Source organism: Somniosus microcephalus, chromosome 3 (assembly GCF_052327205.1).
Source record: "Somniosus microcephalus isolate GS21.2 chromosome 3, FLI_Smic_1.0, whole genome shotgun sequence".
Taxonomy (NCBI): domain Eukaryota; kingdom Metazoa; phylum Chordata; class Chondrichthyes; order Squaliformes; family Somniosidae; genus Somniosus; species Somniosus microcephalus.
The window spans coordinates 40,699,985-40,716,617 of record NC_140989.1 but is presented as its reverse complement, the minus strand read 5'-3'; the positions used below and the strand labels follow the sequence as shown (position 1 = coordinate 40,716,617).

Here is a 16,633-nt window from a genome sequence, read left to right as displayed (position 1 = left end):
ATTTCTTGGATCCAAAGTGGATAACCTCACACTTCCCCACATTGAACTGCATCTGCTATAGGGTTGCCCGCGCACTTAGTCTTTCTATGTCCCTTCATAACTTCCTGCTCCTATCTACGTAACTTACTGTGCCTCCTAGTCAGATTTTTTAATTTCATATTTCTGGTCTTGTTGGTTTTCTTTTTATTTCCTTGCTTGTATATTTGTATGAAATGTTTGCTTATGTCTGATTTCATTTCTCACCAGGTGAAGTTGCTTTTGAGCCTGATTGAGGAGCTTCTGAACCTTGTTTGCTGTAAAGAAAAAGAAGTGGAACAAGCCGTCAACCGTCAGACAGCCCTTTTCAGCCTGAAGCTCTTATGCAGGTGCTTTGGTGCGAATCACCAGAATTTGTTTGTGCCTGTGCTGGCGACGGCTGTTGACCTCATCACAGGTGACGATGAAGAGGAAAAGAATGTGCTGGGAAGTGCATTGCTTTGTATAGCTGAAGTTACCACTGCACTCAAAGCAATGGCAATACCACAGCTTCCAAGGTACAGAACCTAAGAAAGAAACTCAGTATGTAAAATGCAAACTCATCAAAACTGTGTAATCTGTAACAGCATGTAAAAGAGCAGTACCCTGAAAAACTCTCGTTTCTATGTAACATTTCTTGTGGCACTGCTCAGGGCAAGTCAGAGGATGTGCTGTCTTATAAAGACAGAAAAATTGTACCTTGTAGAATAGCATGTAGGTGTGTGTCCCTTCGAGCAAGGTGTAATTTTTGTGCATTCTTGAATGATGGGTGATTTACAGGTCCAATTGCCGATGAGAACCTTGGTTTTTTTTCAGTAGTGTACTATTTGTATGATGTGCAAAAAGAACATAAGAAATAGGAGCAGGAGTAGGCCCTTCGAGCCTGTTTCGCCAATCAGTAAGATCATGGCTGATCTTTTACCTCAACTCCACCTTCCCGCACTATCCCTTGATTCCCTTAGTATCCAAAAACCTATCGATCTCTGTCTTGAATATACTCAACGACTGAGCATCCACAGCTCTCTGGGGTAGAGAATTCCAAAGATTCACAACCCTTTGAGTGAAGAAATTTCTCCTCACCTCAGCCCTAAATGGCCGACCCCTTATTCTGAGACTGTGACCCCTAGTTCTAGACTCCCCAGCCAGGGTAACATCCTCCCAGCATCTACCCTGTCAAGCCCCTTGAGCATTTTGTGTTTCAATGAGATCACCTCTCATTCTTCCAAACTCTAGGGAATATAGGCCTAGTCTACTCAATCTCTCCTCATAGGACAATCCCCTCATCCCAGAAATCAGACCAGTGAACCTTCATTGCATTCCCTCTAAGGCGAGTCATACAGCACAGAAAAAGGCCCATCGTGTCCACGCCGGCCATCAAACCCTGTCTATTCCAGTCCCATTTTCCAGCACTTGGTCCGTAGCCTTGTATGCTATGGTGTTTCAAGTGCTCATGTAAATGCTTCTTGAATGTTGTGAGGGTTCCTGCCTCTACCACCCTTTCAGGCAGTGAGTTCAAGATTCCAACCACCCTCTGGGTGAAAAAGTTTTTCCTCAAATCCCCTCTAAACCTCCTGCCCCTTACCTTGAAACTGTGCCCCCTGGTTATTGACCCCTCTACCAATGGAAAAAGTTCCTTTCTATCTACCCTATCTATGCCCCTCATAATTTTGTACACCTCAATCAGGTCCCCCCTCAGCCTTCTCTGCTCTAAGGAAAACAACCACAGCCTGTCCAGTCTCTTCTCATAGCTGAAGCGCTCCAGCCCAGGTAACATCCTGGTGAATCTCCTCTGCACCCTCTCCAATGCAATCACATCCTTTCTATAGTGTGGCGACCAGAACTGCACACAGTATTCCAGCTGTGGCCTAACTAGCATTTTGTACAGCTCCATCATAACCTCCCTGCTCTTGCCTTCATTAGCTGAGGCATAGAATATAAGTATCCCATATGCCTTTTTAACCACCTTATCTACCTGTCCTGCTGCCTTCAGGGATCTATGTACATGCACACCAATTTCCCTCTGATCCTCTGTCCTTCCTAGGGTCCTACCATTCATTGTGTATTCCCTTGCCTTGTTAGTCCTTCCAAAATGCATCACCTCACACTTTTCAGGGTTAATTTTCATTTGCCATTGTTCTGCCCATCTAACCAACCCGTCTATATCGTCCTGTAGCCTGAGGCTTCCCTCCACCGATTTTTGTGTCATCTGCGAACTGACTGATCATACCTCCTACATTCATATCTAAATCATTAATGTACACTACAAACAGCAAAGGACCCAGCACCGATCCCTGCGGTACACCACTGGACACAGGCTTCCAGTCACAAAAACAACCTTCGACCATCACCCTCTGCCTCCTGCCACTAAACCAATTTTGGATCCAATGTGCCAAATTGCCCTGGATCCCATGGGCTCTTACCTTCTTGACCAGTCTCCCATGTGGGACTTTGTCAAAAGCCTTACTGAAATCCATGTGGACTACATCAACTGCACTACCCTCATCCACGCACCTAGTCACCCCCTCGAAAAATTCAATCAAATTGGTTAGACATGATCTCCCCCTGACAAAGCCATGCTGACTATCCTTGATTAATCCTTGCCTCTCCAAGTGGAGACTAATTCTGTCCCTCAGAATTTTATCCAATAATTTCCCTACCACTGATGTTAGGCTCACTGGCCTGTAATTCCCTGGTTTATCCCTACTACCCTTCTTGAATAATGGTACTACGTTAGCTGTTCTCCAGTCCTCTGGCACCTCCCCTGTGGCCAGAGAGGTTCTGAAAATTTGTGCCAGAGCCCCTGCAATCTCCTCCCTTGCCTCACACAGCAGCCTGGGATACATCTCGTCAGGACCTGGGGATTTATCCACTTTTAAGCCCGCTAAAACCGCTAGTACCTCCTCCCCCTCAATACTAATTTGTTCAAGTATATCACAATCCCCCTGCCTGATTTCTATGCCAACATCGTCCTTCTCCACAGTGAACACAGCTGCAAAATATTAATTTAAAACCTCACCTACATCCTCCGGCTCTACACACAGATTGCTACTTTGGTCCCTAATGGGCCCTACTCTTTCCCTGGTTATCCTCTTGCCCTTAATATACAGGAAACTTTGTGCTATCCGGCACCGACGGGACCGAGCTGCTGCCGTTCCCTTAAAACTGCCGGACACTCCAGAGTTAATGTTGAAAGATACGGAGATTCTCATCTCCGTATCTGACAACAAACACTGTTGCTTAGCAACAGCTTCTAAACAGTCGGGTGCAGCTGCAAGCGTCTGTAGCTAAAGCTGTTGCTATAGCTACAGACCTTGCAGTGCTTGACTGGGGGAAAAAAAGCAAAGAAAAGAAACGAAAAGAATAAAAAACGGCTCCTGATTTTTGCCGGTGGCTCCAGCTTGCCGGATGGTTCGCCTCTGGATAACTCAAAGTTTCTTGTACTTATAAAACACCTTGGGATTTCCTTTATTTTGCCCGCCAGTGTTTTTTCATGTCCCCTCTTCGTTCTCCTAATTTCTTTTTTAAGTGCCCCCCTGCACTTTCTATACTCCTCTAGGGCTTCCACTGTTTTTAGTTCTTTGTATCTGCCAAAAGCCTCCCTCTTTTTCCTAATCCATTCTTGTATATCCCTTAACATCCAGGGTTCCCTGGGCTTGTTGGTCCCACCCTTGACCTTTACGGGAACATGTTGGCGTTGTACTCTCTCTATTTCCTTTCTGAAAGACTCCCACTGCTCTGATGTGGATTTTCCTACAAGTAACTGATCCCAGTCCACTTTGGCCAGATCCTGCCTTATCATATTAAAATCGGCCTTCCCCCAATTTAGAACCTTTATTTCCAGTCCATCTTTGCCCTTTTCCAAGACTACCTTAAATCTCACCGAATTATGGTCACTGTCACCAAAATGCAAGTATATCCTTCCTTTGGTAAGGAGATCAAAACTGTACACCGTCCTTCATAAGAATATTTCAGACTGTCACTTGTTTGTTGATGTATTGATTAAGAATAGCCTATGATTGTCTTAAGATTTACATTTAGTACATTCTACAAACTAGTTTGTTTTGATTCTGTATATAAAGATGAGAATTTTCGATATTGAAATCATATTTCATCTGCTGTCTATTTTCTTTGTCCCTCAATGGAATAGATTACTCTGAAATTTATTGTGTTTAATTAACACACACAGTGCTAAACTTGCCAAGTGCCTTTCTGTACAATCTGAACTAAAGATGTCTGGTAGAGGTAAAAAGAGAACTTTATTGTCTGATGTGTAGTAAATCTATTTTTTACAGCACCCTCTCGCCCTTGTTTATAGACCTTTTTGTGTTGAAAATCTACCAATGCTCAAATTTTATGAGGATGGATTTATTTTCTGCAGGCTGATGCCAGGACTGCTGAAGACACTGAAAAAACAGAAGGAACTGCTGTCCAATGAGATTTATTTGCTAAGTGCTGTTACAGCATTGCAGAGAGTTGCAGAAACGCTGCCACACTTCATCAGCCCCTACCTACTGGACATGCTAGCACAAGTAAGCTTAACAGAGCATTCTCCTGTTATGGTGTGGCAGAGGCCACAAATGTTATTACTGTATCATGAAGCTAAAATACTCATGCAGTGATACCTTCCTGTAGATCACCCACTTGACCAAGGTTGCTTCAAGGACAGGCCATTCCTCACAGCTCGATCTACGTCTAACATTGCTCCGAACTACACTAGCCACAAAGCTAGCTTCTCGAGTTCTGTTGCCATCGGTTAGCAAGTGCTACGATAATCTTGCCAACACCAATCAAGTTAGTGTTATTCCCCATTGGGGCTTCTGTTTTCTTTCTCTATTTCTGTTCGAGTTGGAGGTGACGGAGAATTTCTGAAGCCTGCAAATTATGGGTGTTAAAATCTCATGGTTATTGTATGGTGTTAATTTGAAAGTTTGGTTATTGTAATAAGAGGTTTCATTCAAACGGCTATCTCAAATGGTAGCTGTGAAATATGCAGTAGCATTTTGCATCATAGTGAAAAATCATAAAGCAGCCTACTAGATCAGTGAATTATCTGCATTCAGGTATATTTTATAGATTCATTTAGTCACATCACTGTGTAGTTTAGTCGGCTACTTGTGCAACATTTTGGTGTGTACCCCGTTTCAGGCCTTTTTGAGTGGGATTCTTAACATTTTCAGAAACCGATGAATAGTAAATACTCCTTAATCAGGCTTGGATTTTTGCTGTTACTTAAATATGTGTACAGGAAACTTTCGTTTAACCGGAGGTTAAATGTCCGGAAAGCTCTATCTACCGGCAAAATTCAGGAGCCGTTTCCTATAAGTTTTTTTACTTCTCGTTGCTTTTTTTTTCCAGTCAGGCTCTGCAAGGTCTAGCTGAAGCTGTTGCTTAGCTACAGAGACGCTTTTAAGCTGCGGCCGACTGTTTTGAAGCTGTTGCTAAGCAACAGGGTTTGTTGATTCACACGGAGCTCAAAAGCTCCGTATGTTTTAACATTAGCGCTGGTTTCTACGGCAGTTTTGATGGTACGGTACCGGCTCGGTCCCATCAGTGCCGGATACCAGAAAGTTTCCTGTATATTTTAATTGAGTTTTAAGATAATTCTGCCATCTTGTGCCACGGTTGTACAGTTCATTGCTTTCCTGAATCCCTTTTATTTTACAAAGCATATTGAATCATACAGAAAGATACAATTTTTGTTTTGTTTAACTACCTTGTGAACTGCCAAACTCCAATTGCCCCTTAGCTTGAGCACCAGATTGGCCTGTCATCCAGAGGGGAAAATGGCACATGGCTTGAACATCCCGCACACTAAAGAACAAACTCCTGCAACCCTATCTGTTCACACTTCTGCAGCAGCTTTTTTTCCCCAACCATTGAGTTGCAAGTTATTAGTTATGAGAAAATGGAAGTGGCTTCTAACTTGTTTGTATCTTCTCTAGCGTTATTTAGGCCCACTTTTCGATATCCTGAAGGAACATATTAATCACATGGAAAAGGAACAACTGAACTCCCATCAATCCGAGCTCACGTTGTTCTTCCTCAAAGCCCTGGACTTCAGAGCAGACCACTTGGAGGTATTATACACAGACTGAATAAATAATATTTATTTAAAAAGAAAATTGCAAATTAATTTTATAGAAACATAGAAGATAGGAGCAGGAGTAGGCCATTCGGCCCCTCGAGCCTGCTCCGCCATTCAATGAGATCATGGCTGATCATCCAAATTCAGTACCCTGTCCCTGCCTTCTCCCCATATCCCTTGATCCCTTTAGCCTTAAGAAATATATCCAACTCCTTCTTGAATATATTTAATGAACTGGCCTCCACCGCCCTCTGTGGCAGAGAATTCCACAGGTTCACCACTCTCTGGGTGAAGAAATTCCTCCTCATCTCAGTCCGAAATGGCTTACCCCTTATCCTTAGACTATGACCCCTGGTTCTGGACTCCCCGGCCATCGGGAACATCCTTCCTGCATCTAGTCTGTCCAGGCCTGACAGAAGTTTATAGGTTTCGATGAGATCCCCTCTCATTCTTCTAAACTCCAGTGAGTATAAGCCCAATCGATGCATGTGGCTTTTGTAATTTGAGAAAGAAGTCACTCCAAACTGAATTTAAACACCAGATGTACCACTTAACCCAATTGTTGAATGTCTGGTGGTTGTATATATGTTAGCTTGGCTCAGTTTGATGGCACTTCTAGGGGGTCAGAAGGTTGTGGGTTCAAGCCTCAAACCAAGGCTTGAGCTCATAATCTGGGCTGACACTGCAGTGCCGTACTGAGGCAGTGCTGGTCCACTGATTGGTGAGTTGATAATCAAATGGCACAAATTTAAGATCATCACCAAAATAGTGAAGGAGGGGTTTTGGAGATTTTTTTTCTTTTGCACAGTAGGTTGTTAGGACACGGAATGCCCGATTGGAAACAGAGGTGGAGGCAGAATCCATAATACTTTTTTAAAAGGGAAGTGGATAAATACTTTAAAAGGGAAATTTAAATGGGAATGAAGACTGGATAACTCAGAGAGCCAGTGTAGGCATTATGGGCTGAATGGCCTCCTCCTGTGCTACAAAATGCTACGAATCAGTGCTGCATGATGTATGTTAAAGATCCCATGATATTTAAAGAAGAGCAGGGAGTTCCCCTGCTATCTTGGCCAATGTTCCTCCTTCAACGAACACCACCAAAAATCATTAATTAGTCATTCATCTCATTGCTGTTTGTGGGATGTTGTTGGCGCAGAATAACTGGTGCATTTGCTTTTTGCACTTAATCTATTTGCTGTGTAAAGCGCTTTGAGATGTTTTGACATATAAAAGACACGATATCAATCCAATGTTTATTTACTAGTACAGACTGTATTATGTACCAAATTGGTTCACATAAAACCTTCACTTCGCACATGCAACTGCAGTTTATAATCTGTATTTGCAGATATTTTTCTGTAAATTCTACAACTGGTCAGCCTTCTGCAAAGTAGTCATATACAATATGTAACTTTCATTGAGTTTGCATGGTCAGAAGGACATGAAGGTCGAACCTGGCCACATCCCATGGATGGCCAAGGTAACCCCCATCAGTCATTGAGCTTGAGTGATGAAGGGTATTTGTATATTCATGCTTACAAGTGTAGTTAAATATTACACCGATTGCTTCTCCATATTCTATTTGAAATGAATGTATAAGACCAAATTGGTGCAGTAGGCTCAAGTGGCCGAATGGCCTACTCCGGCTCCTATTTCTTATGTTTCCTTTTCTTTTTCTCTTCCCCTCTACAGGATAGCTTGGACAAAGTGGGTGAAATTGAGGGTCATGTGATTAACTGTCTTGTTGTCATGGTAATGAAACTTTCAGAGGCTACCTTCAGGCCCCTGTTCTTTAAGGTATGTTATTGATGTGAAACGAGCAATTTCCTGATATTTTTCTGTGGAATGGCTTATTTTTGTTTTTAACCATTGACTTATGGTTTGTTTCTAATCAGCTGTTTGACTGGTGCAAGTCTGAGGGATTCCCTAAAGATCGTATGATTACATTCTACCGTTTGGCGGACTGCATTGCAGACAAGCTGAAGGGGTTATTCACCCTGTTTGCTGGGCAGTTAGTGAAACCTTTTGCTGATATTCTGAACCAGACAAATACTGTCAAGACTGGTAGGTTGAAATCAATTAACTTTTTAAAAATTAAGCTATGTCAGTGGTGAGGAAACTTTTAGAGACATTAATCCGGGACAAAATTAATTGGCACTTGGAAAAATATTGGGTTAATAAATGAAAGCCAGCACAGATTGTTGAAGGCAGATTGTGTTTGGCTAACTTGATTGAGTTTTTTGACGAAGTAATGGGGAAGGTGGATGAGAGTAATGCGGTTGATGTTGTGTATATGGACTTGCAGAAGGCATATGATGAATTGCCACATAATAGACTTGTTAGCAAAATTGAAGCCCATGGGATTAATGGGGTAGTGGCTGCATGGATATGAAATTGGCTATGGGGACAGAAAGCAGAGAGTAGTGGTTAACAGTTGCTTTTCAGATTGAGAGAAATGTGCAGTGGTGTCCCTCGGGTCGGTGTTGGGACCACTGCCCTTTTTGATATATATTAATGACCTGGACTTGGGTATATAGGGCATAATTTCAAAGTTTGCAGATGACACGAAACTCGGAAATGTACTCAACAGTGAGGAGGATAGTAACAGACTTCAGGAGGACATAGACAGACTGGTGAAAGAAAGAAAGACTTGCATTTATATCGCGCCTTTCATGACCACCGGACGTCTCAAAGCGCTTTACAGCCAATGAAGTACTTTTGAAGTGGAGTCACTGTTGTAATGTGGGAAAAGTGGCAGCCAATTTGTACACAGCAAGCTCCCACAAACAGCAACGTGATAATGACCAGATATGTTGATTGAGAGATAAATATTGGCCAGGACACCGGGGATAACTCCCCTGCTCTTCTTCAAAGTAGTGCCATGGGATCTTTTACATCCACCTGAGAGGGTTTAACATCTCATCCGAAAGACAGCAGCTCTGACAGTGCAGCACTCCCTCAGCACTGCACTGGAGTGTCAGCCCAGTTTTATGTGTTCAAGTCCCTGGAGTGGGACTTGAACCCACAACCTTCTGACTCAGAGGCAAGGATGCTACCCACTGAGCCACAGCTGACACTGAAATGGGCAGACCTATGGCAGATGAAATTTAATGCAGAGAAGTGTGAAGTGATTAATTTTGATCGGAAGAATGAGGAGAGGCAATATAAACTAAATAGTACAATTTTAAAGGGGGTGCAGGAACAGAGACCTGGTGGTGTATGTACCTAAATCTTTGAAAGTGGCAGGACAAGTTGAGAAGGCTGTTGGAAAGGTATACAGGATCCTTGGTTTTATAAATAGAAGCATAGAGTTCAAAAACAAGGAAGTTATGCTAAAACTTTATAAAACACTGGTTAGGACTCAGCTGGTGTATTGTGTCCAATTCTGGGCACCACACTTTAGGAAGGATGTCAAGGCCTTAAAGAGGGTGTAGAGGCGATTTACTCTAATGGTACCAGGGATGAAAGACTTCAGTTGTTTGGAGAGACTAGAGAAACTGGGGTTGCTCTCCTTTAAGGGGAGATTTGATCGAAGTGTTCAAAATCATGAAGGGTTTAAATAAGGAGAAACGGTTTCCAGTGGCAGATGGGTCAGTAACTAGAGGACACAGATTTAAGGTAATTGGCAAAAGAACGAGAGGTGAAATGAGGGGCGGAAAAAATTACGCAGCGAGTTGTGAGCTGGAATGCACTGCCTGCAAGGATGGTGGAAGCAGATTCAGTAGTAACTTTCAGAAGGGAATTGGATAAATACTTGATGTGGAAACATTTGCAGAGCTTATGGGGAAAGAGCAGGGGAGTGAGACTAATTGGATTGCACTTTCGAAGAGCCAGCACATGCACGATGGCCCGAATGGCCTCCTGTGCTGTAATGATTCTAAAGCACAAAAAAAATGACATTATTGGTTTACGGGCCTGACAAAGAAACTGACAGATGTGTGAAAGTTAGCAAAGAAAATGATTACTGAACAGTATGTTTAAGTTGTTGCACTGCCTGAATTATTTTTTTAATCAAAAAAATTGTACCCCAACTATACGTAAGAAAGAGAGAACTTGCATTCATCTAGCCCCTTTCACAACCTCAGGACTTCCCAAAGTGCTTCACAGCCAATGAAGTACTTTTAAAGTGCAGTCACTGTTGTAATATATGGGGCCCGCAGCAACATAATCAGCAGTCATTGATGTCAGTTCTCTATGTATGCCAAATTCACTGCATAAATACAGGAAGTTGTTTTAACTAACTGCAGAATTACTTACGCATTGAATTTAATGAGTTATCTTTTACTTTTTTCCAAAATAGATGAAGCTTTCTTTGACTCGGACAAGAACACGGAGAAATCTTGCTTACTGCTTCAGTTTGTCTCTGACTGCATGCACAAAATCTTCCTCTACGACACTCAGCGATTTGTCAGTAAGGAAAGAGCTGACACTCTTATGATGCCCTTAGTAGATCAGGTTTGTAACTCTGCTTGAATGTTTCATTCTACCTCTCTAAACTGATTCCATCCAGTTGCCTGTTTTATAACACGCAATTCACATATTCAAATGAGTACAGTGCTCGTGCTCGTGTCAACTTGTCTTTGTCTGGTGCTATATCTAGGTTACTGATGTGGCATAATGTAAACGAGCTATGAAGTATCCCTGGAGCGAGCGGTGAAATAGAATCATAGAATGATGCAGCACAGAAGGAGGCCATTTGGCCTATCGTGCCTGTGCCGGCTCTTTGGTAGAGCTATCCAATGAGCCCCACTCCCCTGCTCTTTCCCCAAAGCCCTGTAAATGTTTTCCCTTCCAGTATTTAGATCACACTATCCCTGCTGTTCAAAGTACATGATTTGTTTCCTATCGACCAATAACTTCGGCCAAAGTTTTTTTTTTTAGAAAATCAAACTACTGTAGCAGCGTATAAACAACACTAACTAATGCTATATTTAGATTACAAAGAATAACCCAATCCAAATTTGACTTTCATCATAAAAGTTACAGAAGATGATGTGACTAGAGCACTCTTATAGTTCATATTGCCATCTCAACCCCTCTATTACTGCATTGTTGTCACCAGGATCTGCTCAAAAGCTACTATTTTCACTGCCTATGTGGACTTCTCATCGAAAATTGCAGTATTTGACCAGCAAATTACTCCAGACTTAATAAATATAGAAAACTAAAGTATAGGATCTCTAGAATCTTACAGCACTTAAAGGCTACAAGTATGGGAACACCAGGGAAGGCCAATTCCACAGCACGGCAACAATTATCTGCAGCCAATTCCATAGCCACAGAATCAAAGTTAACCCAAGGACCTTGATAGGTTATATATATAATATATACAGCTGTACTATTTCTCATCAAATCAGGTGACCACCCCCTTAGTTATACTCCTAAAATAATTTGTCTATCCCATATATTAAGTTTCATGTATAGTACGCTTCCTGAAATTGTAACACTTACTTCCTGTACCGTTTATGTCGTTATTTGTAGCCCTGATTCTTCTATAACTCCAGGTTTTTTTATCCCACATGATTCAAAGTGGATGCTCTGTTCTGCAGCAGCTTTCCATGCCTGGCCAGCTTTGTCTTGCTACCACTCTCCACCTGCTTCCCCAACCCCAGTCTGCCATTACTCTCTCCCTCCTTCTGCGGCCCTTGTTCTACTGCTAGTCTGTCCTCCCTCCCCAGCTCCGTTCTGCCTTTACTCTCCCTCCTTTGCTAGCCCCGTTCTGTCAAGCTCCATGTCACCTGTCTTCCCTCACTCCGCATCTTACTTCAGCCCACCTTTCCCACTCTCTGCCACACAAATGCTCCATACAGATTCGCTCTCCTTCCTACTCCCAATCTGATATATGGCCTTAATATTGGGTTCCCAGCTGTGATTCAAAACCGCCTTTAAGTTCTTTCAAGCGCTTGCTATGCTTTTACTGTCTTTGCTAACTCACCAACACTACCTAGCTCACACATTTAGCAAGCCACATCACTCTCCCTGTGGTTTCCTCTGACCTTAATTGGTATTGGGGTCTGTCTCAAAGCAATGAATGTCTAATTGACCTCCGAAAGGCACTGCATAGAGTCTTGATGCGCACTTTCAGCCATTGTCTTATTTTTCTTATAGGTACTGCACAGAGAATTTCTGGTTTACTATTGCAAATTTCAATAATCCTTCAATAATAATATTGGTCAATCATGTTCTGTGAATGTCATCCTGCATCCATGTACATTGCATCAAAAACAGGATTAAAGCCCCACCTAAAACATAAACTATATCCTCAATAACTAAAACCAGAGGTGGAGTTGGGCACCTTGTAAACACATTTGAGCTTTACGGTTTGTGCTTTACATTATAATCTGAAACTCTAAATAACATCATCGCTGTGATATATTTTAGTTGGTATATAGACACACTTGTATATTACACTAATGGCTGCACTAACCTCATAGTTTTAGTAGTAAGAAGTGAATATATTCTGAAACCCTGTAATCTTTGTAGCTGGAAAACATGCTGGGAGGCGAGGAGGCGTACAAGGAGAGAGTGACCAACCATTTTATCCCGTGTATAGCTCAGTTTTCTGTTGCTATTGGTGATGACTCTGTCTGGAAACCGCTGAATTACCAGATCCTGCTTAAGACAAGGCACAGCTCACCAAAGGTAGGTAACCATGACTGCAAGAGGTTCACCCTATCCCAAAACCTTTTTTTTTAAAGGGCACATTCAACGTATGTACTTTATTAGTTATGTTGCCTGTTGGTCATTAATATCAATCTTGGTTGGCTGCACATTAAACAGTGTTAACATTTTGAGGCATTTTTGGTGCTTTGGTGATGATCACGGCTGCCTGCAAATGCCAAAGCTTTAATTTGGCTCCCTCAATGGTTTTGTTGCTAAACACATTGCCCACTTAGATGCTGAACTGTGAAGGGCAGGAAGGAAATAAAAACAGAAAATGCTGAAAAGACTCAGCAGGTCAAGCAGCAGCTGTGGAGCGGGAAACAACAGTTAACATTTCAGGTCGATGACCTTTCATCAGAATTCTGATGAAAGATCATCGACCTGAAACATTAACTCTATCTTTCTCTCCACAGGTGCTACTTGACCTGCTGAGTATTGCCAGCATTTTTCTGTTTTTATTTCATATTTCCAGCATCTGCACTATTTTGCTTTTGTAAGAACAAGAAGGTCTTTGGTTCAGTCCCAGGTCTGTGCGGAATTGGGATATGGGCATTATTGCCCATTCCTAGCTGCAATGAGGGCTTTAAGAGTCAAGCATGCAGTGTGGGACTGGAGTCACTTGTAGGCTCGACCAGGTAAGGGTGGTAGTTACCTTCCCTGAAGGATATAAGTGAACCAATTGGGTTTTTATGACAATCCATCAGCTTTTATGGTCACCCACAAATTACGAGATTTACTCGGTTTCAGTCGTTGAGTATATTCAAGACTGAGATCGATAGATTTTTGGATACTAAGGGAACCAAGAGAATATGGGGATAGTGGTGGAGTTGAGGTAGAAGATCAGCCATGATCTTATTGAATGGTGGAACAGGTTCAAAAGGCCAAATGGTCTACTCCTGTTCCTATTTCTTATGTTCTTATAATTTGCCATGGTGCGATTTCAATTCTGTCTTTGGCAAGACAACAGTTGGGCGATACATTTGGCCTTAACAGTCTCTGTGCTTGATGTAAGGGGAGAAATCCAGCAGAGTTCCTTCCCTTGATCACTATCCACTGAGCCCTGCTGGAAAGTATGCATGGAAGGACATTGATTAATGAAAAGATTGTGTTATTCTTCGATGCTCAGTGCCGATAAATAGACTGACTCTGCTTTTTTTTTTAATATGTCGGCATTGTTTATTTTCTGTTAATTGTCTGCAGTTCATAATCGGTGCACAAAGAACTGACAGACCTTGGTTTGTTTGTTTATACAAACTGCCGAGGCGCGCTCATGAGGAAAAGTTAGTACCTTCAGAAGAAGAGAGGAAACTTCAGGAGGAAAGCTTTGATTTGATTCAGGTTGGACAGTGATTGCAGAAAGATATTGAATTGCTGAAGATTTTGAAAAATACCTCATTTAAGAAAGGAATAAGTCATTGACTTCAGATTTGACTAACCTGAATCAGGGTGGATGCATTTTTTCCCCCCCAACATGAATATGGAAAGGGCTCAACTATCTTGATTTAATGTGCAGGTGAGGTTTTCTGCTCTGATTATGCTGCTGGAGTTGGCTGGTAAACTGAAGGAGAACTACATGGCGTTACTGCCAGAAATCATCCCCTTCCTGGCAGAGCTACTGGAAGGTAAGTTATTGAATTGGACTAAAATCTTACTTTTAGCAGCCCATCTGTTATGAGTGGTTTAAATTTTATTTTAAAAAATTAATGTTTAATATAGGCATTATTCGAGTTTTTAACAGTTCCACATACAATCTATTGAAAGGGACAATCGGATTGTTCAGAATGTCTTTGGTAAGTTCGAAATGAGTGTTGACAGCTCCTGCACACAGAGTGGAAGGACAATGAATTGTATTTGTGCTTCATCCAAGAGAAAAGACCGAGTGAAATTTGTCTTGGGCGGTAGTGGAAAACGAGCAGTCGTGAATCAACAGCCTATTCTACACTCAGCCCGATTTTCTTTTCTATTGAAGTCCGTGGAAAAGGTCGGGCAAAGTGTAAAATGGGCTGTCGATTTGCTATCGCCTGGTTTTGCTCCACCACCCAAAATGAATTTCACATCCTCCGTCTTGCTTGCTCACCCAAGTGGGGGGGGAAGTAAAAATCCACTCCCATTTTCTGCTTTGTATAATTCTTTATACAGTGATAAACCTTGCCGAGTTCCAGATACTATCAGTTGCTGCATAGTGCAAGAGGAAAGATAAATGTCTATGCATTATTAAATTAAGGGGATATTGAAGGTTTGTGTTGAGGCCTTTCTTCCAACAACTAAATGAGCACATCACTGGGCTTTGAGCAGCTATTACATGTCTCATACAGACCGCTCAAAGCCTTGATTGGCCACCCAGGGTGAACGAACATTCGGTTTCAGTGCTGTGCTCCATCTTACTTGTAACTCTAATACTTCCACTTAAGAAAAGTTCAGCATAGAAGATAGGAGCAGGAGTAGGCCCTTCGAGCCTGCTCCGCCATTCAATGAGATCATGGCTGATCATCCAAATTCAGTACCCTGTCCCTGCCTTCTCCCCATATCCCTTTAGCAATATATCCAACATGAACTGGCCTCCACCGCGGCAGAGAATTCCATAGGTTCACCACTCTCTGGGTGAAGAAATTCCTCCTCATTTCAGTCCTAAATGGCTTACCCCTTATCCTTAGACTATGACCCCTGGTTCTGGACTCCCCGGCCATCAGAAACATCCTTCCTGCATCTAGTCTGTCCAGGCCTGACAGAATTTTATAGGTTTCGATGAGATCCCCTCTCAATCTTCTAAACTCCAGTGAGTATAAGCCCAATCTCTCCTCATACGTCATTCCTGCCATCCCAGGTATCAGCCTGGTGAATCTTCGCTGCACTCCTTCCATGGCAAGAACGTCCTTCCTCAGGTAAGGCGACCAAAACTGCGCACAATACTCAAGGTGAAGTAGTTAACTTCCAATTAGAGGCAAGTGCTTAGTTACTTGAGATTCTAGAACATCAAGTGACTTTAACACTTCAATGACCCACATTTATCCTCTAAAACTTTGGTATCTTAAAGTGGGACTTTTGAGTTAAATGAAGATTGTGTATTTTGTGTTGCAGATGAATGTGAGGAAGTGGAGCACCATTGTCAGAAAGTTATCCAGCAGCTTGAAGTCATACTTGGGGAATCACTGCAGAGCTATTTCTGATAACCAAAGTTTTATAAATGTAATTTTTATATGTACAGTAGGGTTCACATTGAGTTTCTTGTGATCTACACAGCTATTTAAATATACTGACGCCACTGGTGCTGAAGGTACAGAATTTTATCTTGATATACCTGAAAACCAACAGTTGTGATCAAATTACCTGATTTGGTTCAGGTTCGATGATGATGAGTTGGCAGGTGTGGAGCCTCCATATTGCTGTTAGTTGTCAACAAAATTTGGTTTTCTCTAAACCATTGGTATCACCCAACAGCTTTTAATAAACAGATTAAAAACCACTACTGATGCTTTTTGTCATCTTTGCATTCAAGTGGGTATAATAGCCTAGTGGTTGTGGTATAGGACTAGCAATGGCTTCAAGTCCCACCAGGGCATTGTCTGCACCCATTGTGCTGCCCCTTCCTTACTACTTGTGTATTGTATTTAGTCACTATACCACATCCACTGGTTCTCTCTCATCTGTTCTACCAGTTACATACTCAAAAGAACACCAGTAGGTTTGTCAAACACGATTTCCCTTTCATAAATCCATGCTGACTTTGTCAAATCCCATTGATATTTTCTTAGTGTCTGGTTATCACATAATAAAATGCACAGGTGATGATGGGTAAAGAGGATGGTGCAAATACAGGCCATGACATTATTGAAGCCCCCATCAAAGTTTGAGATGTAATACTGCATC

At 42.1% G+C, this 16,633-nt stretch overlaps 1 protein-coding gene across 4 annotated transcripts in view; it reads left to right on the top strand.

The window, feature by feature from the left end:
* heatr1 (HEAT repeat containing 1) overlaps positions 1–16,232 on the top strand; it is a 120,279-nt gene extending 104,047 nt beyond the window's left edge. For 2 of the 4 annotated variants that reach the window (XM_085980239.1, XM_085980231.1), the window contains exons 36-45: positions 247–533; positions 4,394–4,544; positions 4,648–4,806; positions 5,958–6,092; positions 7,796–7,900; positions 7,999–8,167; positions 10,404–10,558; positions 12,587–12,745; positions 14,280–14,388; positions 15,845–16,232. In XM_085980239.1, the coding sequence (XP_085836365.1) occupies positions 247–533; positions 4,394–4,544; positions 4,648–4,806; positions 5,958–6,092; positions 7,796–7,900; positions 7,999–8,167; positions 10,404–10,558; positions 12,587–12,745; positions 14,280–14,388; positions 15,845–15,933 (1,518 nt within the window). In that variant the 3' untranslated portion in view covers positions 15,934–16,232. The other 2 variants (XM_085980243.1, XM_085980249.1) reach the window with 2 other exon arrangements.
* The last annotated feature ends 401 nt before the right edge of the window (positions 16,233–16,633 follow it).